The sequence below is a fragment of the Setaria viridis genome, chromosome 7 (genome assembly GCF_005286985.2).
Source record: "Setaria viridis chromosome 7, Setaria_viridis_v4.0, whole genome shotgun sequence".
Taxonomy (NCBI): domain Eukaryota; kingdom Viridiplantae; phylum Streptophyta; class Magnoliopsida; order Poales; family Poaceae; genus Setaria; species Setaria viridis.
In genome coordinates this window covers 9,499,158-9,509,868 of record NC_048269.2, presented here as the reverse complement: position 1 = coordinate 9,509,868, position 10,711 = coordinate 9,499,158, and the positions used below count along the sequence as shown (strand labels likewise).

General features: G+C 47.8%; 1 protein-coding gene across 1 annotated transcript; it reads left to right on the top strand.

Moving 5' to 3' along the window:
- The first annotated feature begins 388 nt into the window (after window positions 1–388).
- Window positions 389–10,453, top strand: LOC117864567 (uncharacterized). The gene is made up of 4 exons (XM_034748699.1): window positions 389–599; window positions 8,596–8,684; window positions 8,805–8,930; window positions 9,113–10,453. Exons 1-4 carry the CDS (start codon window positions 389–391, stop codon window positions 10,451–10,453), a joined length of 1,767 nt encoding a protein of 588 aa, XP_034604590.1.
- The last annotated feature ends 258 nt before the right edge of the window (window positions 10,454–10,711 follow it).

The following is a 10,711-nucleotide window of genomic DNA, read 5'->3' as shown; positions in this document are numbered from 1 at the left end:
ACTTGAGCAAGATAGCAAGACCGGTCAAGCAAAAGCTTCACCGCTTTGCCCAAGACTGCAAGGATGCCATTAAGGTAGAACTTAATAAGCTCCTAGCTGCCGGATTCATCCATGAATGTAAGCACCCCGACTGGTTAGCAAATTCAGTTCTTGTATAAAAGAAAACCGGTGAATGGAGAATGTGTATTGATTACACCGACATCAACAAGCACTGCCCTAAGGACCCCTTCCCTCTTCCGTGCATCGATTAGGTTGTAGACCCTATGGCTGGGAGCACCTGCTGTGCTTCCTCAACTGTTACTCGGGCTATCACCAGATCGCCCTCAATCCTGCCGACCAAGACAAGACGACATTCATAACGCCCTTCGGCATCCATTGCTACAACACCATGACCTTTGGGTTAAAAATTACCGATGCCACCTACCAGAAGGCAATCCAACTTTTCCTCACGATACAGCTACACAAGAATGTCAAGGCCTACGTCGACGATGTGGTCGTCAAGACAAAGGATGAGGAGAGCTTCATAGCTGACCTCACAGAGAACTTCAACAGCCTCTGGGCCTACCACTGGAAACTTAACCCGAGCAAATGTGTCTTCGGTATCCCATCTGGAAAACTCCTGGGCTTCATGGTCAGCTAGCACGGCATCGAAGCCAATCCCATCAAAGCCAATGGATTTAGAAACATGATGAAACCAGCTAACAAGAAAGACGTCATGAAGCTTACTGGCATGATGGCGCCCTCAACCGCTTCATCAGCAAACTCAGCGAAAAGGGTCTGCCCTTCTTCAAACTGCTCAAAAAGGTAGACAAGTTTGAGTGGGACGTTGTGGCGGAACTGCCCTAATTAACTTAGCTAAAGCACAATTAAGTCGCCTGACACGCGATCATATGCTTTAATCAAGTTAACTCGGCAGTCCGTCGGATTTCATCCGATAAACCACTACACAGGACCGAGAAAGCATAGCTCACACGAAGGTGAGTGGTTCCAGAGAATATAATAGATCATCCAAATTAAACAAGTACATTAATTTATTACAACACCAGGTTCGAAATTCAAATAAAGTTTGCAGAGTTCTTAAGCAGTGGAAATAAACAAACGGAAGCTAGCGCCAAAGTCGGACGTAAAGATGAGGCCGATCATGACATCAATGACCCCTGTCCTCACCGTCCGAGGAGGGATCTACCCATTTGGTAAAGTAATCGGTAGCCACCAGAATAAATTTGTGCCCTTTGCTTGATGGTGGGTAAATTTGGCCGATAAGGTCTATTCCCCATCCCCTGAACGGTCATGGCTTGATAATGGGATTCATGGCCGATGCGGGCGCCCGCTGGACATTCCCGAACTTTTGACAATCCTGGCACCCCTTATAATATTTGAAACAGTCTTCGAGGATAGTTGGGCAGTAATACCCATTATTTCTGATCATCCATTTCATCTTGTGGGCCGATTGGTGTGCTCCACATACCCCTTCATGGATTTCTCCCATTAGAGTCTTGGCCTCCTCTGTCCCAAGGCATTTAAGTAGAACACCATCAATCGTTCGATAGAACAGATCGTCTTCGAGCAGCACATATTTAGTAGCATGAAAACGTACTCGTCGTTCCACCTTTTTAGACGGATCCTTCAGGTAGTCGGCAATTTCTTTTCGCCAGTCATCGGCCGCGAGTTCTAGAGCCATAGCGCCTAGAATTGGCCGATATCCAGATGCGTGCTGGGCGAGTTTGTTGGCACCCTCGTTGTGGTCCCTTGGGATGTGCTCGATTACTGCCGATCTGAATTCTTTTAAGAGCTGTAAACAATCTTCGTAATAAATTCTTAATACGTCGTCTTTGCATTCGGACCTTCCGGTTAGTTGATCCACAATAAGCATGGAATCTCCGAAGATTTCAACAGAGTCGGCCTTGACTTCCCTCAAAAGTTGTAGGCCCTTCAACACAGCTCGGTACTCCGCTTGATTGTTAGTAGCGGCGGCTTCTATCGGCAGAGAAAAATCATAGCTTGCCCCCCGAGGCGATATGAGCACGATGCCAATTCCTGATCCGACCCCACATGATGACCCATCAAAATATAATGTCCAAGGTGCCGGCTCTACAAGGGCAATCTCCGGTCCGCAGTGGTGAGCGACGAAATCGGCCATAACCTGACCCTTGACGGCTTTTGCCGATTCATACCGCAGGTCGAACTCTGACAGCGCTAAGATCCATTTGACGATTCGTCCCTTCAAGATCGGCAGCGATAGCATGTATTTTACTACGTCGTCTTTGCATACGACCACGCATTCTGCCGACAGTAGATAGTGCCTGAGTTTGGTGCATGAGAAGTAAAGACATAGGCACAAACGCTCCACCGGAGGGTATCTTGTTTCAGCGTCCAGAAGTCTTCTACTGACATAATAAATTACTCGTTCCTTGCCTTCGAACTCCTGGACTAGAGCCGACCCAATAGCTTTTTCATCGGCTGATAAGTATAGCTTAAAAGGTTTACCAGTTTGAGGAGGAACCAACACTGGTGGCGAGACCAAATATTGCTTGATATCTTCCAGTGCTTTGCGCTGCTCCTCTCCCCATATAAATTCCTGGTCAGGTTTTAACTTCAACAGTGGTGTGAACGCCTGAATCCGCCCAGATAGATTAGATATGAATCTTCTGATGAAATTCACTTTGCCGATTAAAGACTGCAGTTCGGTTTTGTTCTGCGGGGCCACGACCTTATTGATGGCCGCTATGGTCTTCCGATTGATTTCTATCCCTCGTTCGTGTACCATGAATCCTAAGAACTGTCCGGCGGATACGCCGAAAGCACATTTATTGGGATTCATCTTAAGACTGTGTTTCTTGGTACACTCTAGCACTCTTCGTAAATCGGCCAGATGCTCTTCGTGACCTTTGGACTTGACTACGACATCATCGATGTAGATCTCTACCAGAATGCCAATGAGTTTGTGAAATATGTAATTCATGGCTCTCTGATATGTAGCGCCAGCGTTCTTCAAGCCAAAAGTCATCACCACCCACTCGAACAAGCCAAGGTGACCTGGGCATCTGAAGGCCGTTTTGGGTATGTCTTCTTCGGCCATAAGTATTTGATTGTACCCAGCGTTTCCGTCCATGAAGCTAATAATCTTGTGCCCCGCGGCAGCGTCGATCAGTACATCGGCCGTCGGCATGGGGTAACCATCCATCGGTGTGGCCTGATTAAGATTCCTGAAATCAACGCAAACGCGTAGCTTTCCATTTTTCTTGTACACTGGTACAATGTTGGAGATCCACTCGGCATAACGGCACTGCCGAATAAATTTTGCCTCGATTAGCCGAGTTATTTCAGCTTTTATGTCTGGTAGAATCTTAGGATTGCAGCGCCGTGCGGGCTGTTGGTACGGCCGATACCCAGGTTTTATGGGTAGCCGATGTTCAACAATAGATCGGTCTAAACCGGGCATCTCATGATACTCTCAAGCAAAACAATCCTTAAATTCTTTTAACAAATTTGTCAATTTACACTTGTATTCTGGGTCTAAGTTTGCACTAATATAAGTCGGCCTTAGTTTGGTACCATCGCCTAAGTCTATCATTTCTAATGAATCGGCCGACGTGAACCCGTGCCCTAGCTTCCCATCTTCTCAGGCGAACTGATCCATCTATTCTGAGTCTTCGGAGCCGACTGCTCGGATCGGCTGTAGGCCAAAATCGGTGACCTTCAGGAAATTGGTTTCCCATACTCTGCCGGATATGCACCTGACGGTTTCGCAGCTCCACTGCTGTGTGTCGGCTGCCGCGATGCTGTATGCGGAATCGGCGTTGACCACCTCGATGTTGTCGCCGACCCATTGTACGAGACATTGATGCATTGTTGACGGGATGCAGCAATTTGCGTGTATCCAGTCCCGGCCGAGCAGCATATTGTAGGATCCCTTGCCACTAATAATAAAGAAGGTGGTAGGGAGGGTCTTACTGCCGATGGTGAGGTCGACGCAGAGAGCGCCGCGAGCGTTTGACACGTTGCCCTCGAAGTCCTTGAGCATCATGTCCGTCTTAGTCAAGTCGTCGTCGCTTTTTCCAAGCCTCCGGAGCACGGAGTATGGCATGATGTTGACTGCAGCTCCTCCGTCCACCATCAGTCTAGTGAGGGGGCGGCCGTCAACATGCCCTTTAAGGAACAGCGCCTTCATGTGTTGTCGTTCGTCATCTTCGGGCTTCTCGAACGTGGCCATCATTGGCTCTAAAGCCAACTGTGCCGTCTGTTCTTCTATCGCCGATATATCCTGTTGATCGGCGGGAGTCATGAATTCCATCGGCAGTATGAAAACCATGCCGATCTCGGCTGCCGATTCGTCACCCGCCGATTCGTCGTCTCCTTTATCGTTTCTTTTGGGGCGCCACACCCGAGGCCTTCCTTCCTTCTTGTCCGTCGTGCTCTGTTGTTCCTCTTCCTGCTGTTCCCATTGGCGGAGACGTTGGATTCTTCGTTTTTGAGACTTGGTCAATCCATCGGGACACCACCTGGGGTTTATTGGTCTGCCCCTTGACTTGGCGCGTTCCCACTCCGGTTCGCGTCCTAACGGGTTTTCGTCTGTCACCCGAGCATCGGCCATCTCTTCGAGCCGGCTGTGAACGTTGGCCTTGTTTTCTGACCGGTCATGCCGATCAGTCCTGCCCCCCTGCCTGTCATGGCGTCTATCTTCCGACCGATCATATCGGCCACTTCTGCCCCCCAGCCGATCACGCACGGGAGGGCGCTGGTCATCTGGGTTGCGCCAATTCCTGCTGATCGGTTCTGGCCTTCCGTCTCTGGAGCGAGACCTGTCGAATGGCCAATTGCCACGATATGGACCGTTGCATTCTGGGCAATTATCGGCCGAAGGTAGCCTGAGGTTGTTTTCCCAACAGTGGATGAAGAACGGGCACCTCCAGTGATCTTCGTGCCGTCGCATTGCTTCTTCCCGGGACCTTGAGCGCTCATGCTGTCGTTGGTACTTCTGGAGCAGGAACTGGGAAGTAATGCGTGGCTCTTCTGATTCGCCATCGTCATCCTCCATCCGCCGCCACTCAAGCCATTAATGTACTCCATGGAGCATTTATCCGTGTACAACCATTACCGATCCATCTACAAAGTATTACCGAACTAAAGATATTCTGATCATCCATAGAATTATACATGAATATAACAAACATGATACAAATTTCATTGATCTTAAATGTTGCTGAAAGTTTAGATAGAAATACACAAATTTAAATTTCAAACCCAAACAACATGATACACTACGGAAAACTCAAATGTTGCTGAAAGTTTAGATAGAAATACACAAATTTAAATTTCAGGCCCAAACAATATGATACACTACTCCAAACCATCCACTAAGTACTATCTAGGAAGACTTTAAGCATCCTTGGGCGGCGAAAATGAAGTTTTTGCTGACCCAGCCTCATCCTGTGGTTTATTTGTGCCTCCTGCGATAGTAGTACTTAGTAGACCTGAAACCCTCGGGACTAGCGGTGGAGCTTAACGACAACCAAAAGGAGGTCCTTGCCTCGCCGCAACAACATCTTCATGACATCTTTCCAAATAACGAAGCATTGCTCTCTCCCACGTGCTCATTTTCTTCGGCTTATCATGAGGGCCAACTATGGTTTTTCCCTTGCCGCGAGAGAAACGACGATCGCCCCCACCATCGCCACTACCTCCAGCAGCACTAGCCATCTCTATGTACCACAATTTATTTAGGTCCTATTTGAAAATGACTAAACTATGAACAAATTATATTTTTTTCTCTACAATTTATTTAGCCCAAACATAACATATAAATGAAAAATTTCTCCATTGTAGCTTATTCTAAAAATGACTAATTACATACCTCTATTTCATCTTATTATCTCTATGTACCACAATTTATCTTGCTCGTATTTGCAAATGACTAAAATACGAACAAATTATATTTTTCACCATAATTTATTTAGCTCATATTTGCAAAGGACTCTAACCTCATATCAATTTCTTTGACTAATACGAAACATAGCATCCAAAAAATTATAGCTTATTCTAAAAGCCACAAATATGAGCTCTAAATAACACATGCATATAAATGAAAATTTTCTCCATTGTACCTTATTCTAAAAATCACAAATTACTCTAGCTCTAAAGCATAAAACTTAGTATACCAATCATGTATCAAAGGAGGATGAAGTTTCTAACCTTTAGAACACTTGAATGAGTGAAATCCCCACGAAATGGTAAAAAATCTGGCAGCACATCCCCTATTTCGCCATGAATGGATGAAGCCCGTGTCGGGGATAGATCCTCAGTACCCGCAACGAAGGAAGAAGGTGGAATCCTACAAGAATTCCTCTGTAATCCTACAAGGACTCATACCATGTAATCCTACTAGGACTCCTTGTAATCGACTAGTAATCCCGCCCTCTGGAGTATATAAAGGAGGGCAGGGGTACCTAGAAAGTGTTGGCGCTAGAAATCGGTCAACCGAATCCCAGTGTCCGACACACGACCCGGGAGAATCTGCTTAGCTCCTGTTCGGGTGATTGCCCTGGTGCGGTTCGCGTGGCGTGCCAGCCAATCTGACCTGTTGATTGGCAAGGGAGAATACGTGTCAGGTCCAGAAATCCCGATCGGCTCGATTTCCGATCTCGAGATAGCTTATCAGCGAATCGGCCGATTTGCCGTAATAAAGAAATCGGCTATAACGTAACCGATTCCTGTAGCCTTGTAGACAGAAAACTACTAGAGTAATCGATACAACGCTATGATAACAATACTAGGAAAAGATCTAATCGACAATAGATGAATTTAATAGCAGAATGTAAAGAGAGCCGAAACTACCGATTCCTAGCTGGATAACTGGTGATAAAACTAGAAAGACAGGTAAAACCTATGAATCTAGCAAATATCGATAACTAGTGAATAAATCTAAACGAAACAACAGCGATACGCCCGAAGTTAAAGCTTAGATATTACTCGATAAGCGGAACTTACAGAATCGGCCGGAGATCAAACTGATGCAGCCCTGCCAACCCGCACGAACTCTTGAAAAAAGAGAAAAGTAATGACGAAGTCGCCTGCTTGAAAGTAAGTACGAGGAAAAAGTAGTTGGTTGTATTGATTTGTTGATGATTACAGATTTACAAAGGTAGCTATTTATAGCCCCGTACAGATGACTTCTTAACCGACTAGAATTCTATCCCTAATTCAAACAGAAAACGAATATTTACAAGCACGATTCGTGCTAGGTTGGTTACTCCACGCTTCATGGGCTGATCCCCCCCTATCCTTTTATGCCTTTCCAAGCCCATACAGGCCCAATTAAACCAACCTCCGAATCGGCCGATTCCTTATCGGCAAAAGGCAACCGATTGGGACCCCGGCACATTCAATCCGAAGCGAGACAGAAGTCATCAGCCGATCTCGCACTGTAGCACCATTCGACCGATTCCCAACTGTGCTTCTCCGATTCCCTCTCTTCTTGGCGCCAATTTTACTAGTGACGAAATCTGGCGTCAACAGAAAGGTAGGCCAAGACCTCATAGAACCACGACAGATGATCAAATCCTCAACAGCAAACAACACCCAAGCGCAGGGCACAATATACAACACTCCAAATAGGACGTAGGATATTATGTTACTCTGGTGACCCGAACCTATATAAATCTGTGTCTTGTGTCCTCACTTTTACCGTCGAGTTTCAGATCCAACGATTCCCCACCAACCAATCTACTACCTCGGGATACCACTCGGTAGGTTGCCGGGTATAAAACACTGACAGCTCGAGCTGGAGGAAATGGCTCGGGCAGGAGGAAGAAAACGCCTAATTTATAGGAGGGAAGTTAGTACCGGTTGGAGACTCCAACCGATACTAAAGGTTGCCCATTAGTATTGGGTGGAGCCTCCACCTGATACTAAAGGCCCTCAGGCACATTAGTACCGGGTGGAGGCTCCACCCGGTACTAATGAGTGATCTTTAGTACCGGTTGGAGCCCCCAACTAGTATTAAAGGGGGTCATGGGAGCTCTTGAGAAACTAGCCGTTAGACCTAGTACTAATGCTCACATTAGTACCGGATCAAAAACCAACCGGTACTAGCGACTAGGACCAATGCCCAATTTTCCAGTAGCGTTGGCCAGTCTTTTGCAAAACACCATTTCGCACCATTTCGCATTGTTCCCAAGAAGATAGGCAAAGGCTTTAGCTTCGAGGGTCATAGACGACCTGAAGGAAAATAAAAATGGTAAGCAGAGACTCCTCTATGTGCTTAACTTTGTTTGTTGGTAAATAGAGACAGCGAGCAGACTCTCTTCTTCCTCGTACCTCCATATTTTTTTCTCTGGACCACACTGTAGGCGCTTAATAGCCTTGCTCCTGGATTTTTGCAAACACAAATCTAGCATGGGTATGTTGTTTCTCTCTCTAGATTTATTGGTTGTGTGATTATGTGATGGAACAGTATTTTATTGCAAGCCCTCTCCACTCCTGTGCGAGATGACTGAAGGCACTCCGCCCTCTCTGACCGCTGTTGCCTCAGAGAGGGGGTGAGAATCTTTCTTTTTCTGGCTGTTGCGATTCTTGATTTAAGTGGTCTTATACCAGATCTGAAGCCTCTCGAGCCTTTGGCGATTGGAATTTGCGGCATTTTTGAGGTGGCCAGGATGATCAAGGATGATATCCTCAAGGTGAAGGTGAGTTTGTTTCCAGTCTTCTCAACTCAAGCAACAGCAGACACAATCTATATATTTTCCTTGTTGTATTAGATACAGGCAACCTGATTTCATCTTACCGTGCATGCATGTCTCCTGCAGCCTTTTTTCAGTTTTGGTAACAATTTTTTTCGATTTGTTCCTAGACCTGCCGCCTGCGTGCTGAAAGTGGATATCCACTGCAATGGGTGCGAGAAGAAGGTCAAGAAGATCCTCCACAAGACTGATGATAAGAAATAATGCTTTTTTAAAACACAAATTTCTTGATTTTTTATTTAGTTTTCATTGCCATCTTCAGCAGCTCTACTTTGTTCATCTCCTCAATAGAAACTATGGATAGTTCACCTGCCCATTCTTAAAGAGAAAAAGCTTGTCTTTTTCTTAAGAGAAATGTGCTGGATTGTTGTGCAGGTGTGTACCAAAGCCACATAGATGCGAAGGAGGGGAAGGTGACATTTTCCAGCCTGATGGATCCGGACACTGTCATCAAGAAGCTGAATAAGGCCGGCAAGCCCGCGCACCTGTGGGGTGCCAACCCTGGAGTGGCAAGCCAGGTCCAAAAGATCCAGGTTGGCGGCGGCGGCAACGACCAGCAGCCCAAGGATAATGGCGGCAAGGGGCAGCCCAATGATGCCGGTGTCAATGGACAGGCCAAGGGTGGAGTGGCTGCTACAAGCAGCAGCGGTGAAGGAGATTTAAAGATAACGATGCCGCAAGCCACTCCACAGCAGCTTCAGAAACTGCAACAAATGCAGATGAAGGGGACGAAGCTTCCTCCTCAGATCATGGGCATGGGCAGCAAGAAGCCGCAGCCACCGGCGAAGGGCCCCAAGACCGTCAAGTTTAACGTTCCCGAGGACATCGACTCCCGGGATGAGTCTGAAGATGAGAATTTTGAGGACGAGGACCTTGACGACGAAATTATGAAGTTGATCAAGACAAGGACCATGCCGTCAGCCGCCAGTGGGGGCGACAAGAAGGGCGGCAATGGTGGAAATAGAGGCAGCAGCGGCAACGAGATCCCGGTGAAGATCAAGGGAAATGCCAACAACGGCGGCAAGATGAACCCTAGAGCAAAGCAGAGCTTGGGTGGAGGAGGCAACAAGGGCAAGAACGGTGGCGGTGCACAGCCACCGCAGAACGGCAAGGGCGGTGCCCTAGGTATTGGGAACCAGCCGGGACAGTCCAAGAAGGGCGGCGCCAGGACACATCCGCCCGCCGGGGTTGGTGGCCTGATGATAGGCGGCATACCTATGAGGCCGCCCAACATGATGGGCGGCGCCGGTGGCCCGTCTGCCGGTATCGGCGGCCCGATGATAGGCAGCATGCCGCCGCCGCCGCAGCCGGCGGACATGATGATGAAGCCGCCGAACATGACGGGCGGCATGCCGATGGGCCACCCCCACATGGTTGGCAACGGCATGCAGCCGGGAGGTGGTAGTGCCGCGGTGCACGGCATGCCTGGGGCTAGATTCTATGTGGGCGGTGCTAGTGGCTGCGTCGGCAGCGGCATGCCATCCGGACCAGAGATGATGCAGGCGGCCGCCGGTAACCCCGTGGCGCAGCAGCAGCAGTATATGCCCATGATACATCAGCAACACCAGCCACAGATGATGATGAATGGCAATGGCCCTCATGGCCACCATGTTCATGGCGGTGCCGGGTACCCGCAAATGGGGTACGGTTACGAGCATCCGCCGATGCCCTACCAGCCCTCACGGCCAACATTATTGCTATGGATTCATGAATGAATGGTCGAGTTGCATATCTTTGACATGCCGGTGGAATGTTGTCAACTCTAATGGACTTTAGTTATCTTTGTGCTTGCCTTGCTTGATGTGAAAGGAGGAAGCACTAGTAGAAAATTGGTCTTTAGTCCCGATTGGTAGGGTGCATATCTCCCGAAAATCCATCCGGGATAAACCAATCAGGACAAAAGGGGGGGTCTTTAGTCCCGGGTCTTTTAATCGGGAGTAAAGATCCCTCATTAGTCCCGGTTGGTAAAAGCA

Coding starts and splice junctions, on each gene's coding strand:
- LOC117864567 (XM_034748699.1), top strand. CDS start 389: ATGACCTTTGGGTTAAAAATTACCGATGCCACCTACCAGAAGGCAATC. Junction 600..8,595: donor CCCGAGCAAATGTGTCTTCG/GTATCCCATCTG, acceptor GTCTTATACCAG/ATCTGAAGCCTCTCGAGCCT. Junction 8,931..9,112: donor AGATCCTCCACAAGACTGAT/GATAAGAAATAA, acceptor GATTGTTGTGCA/GGTGTGTACCAAAGCCACAT.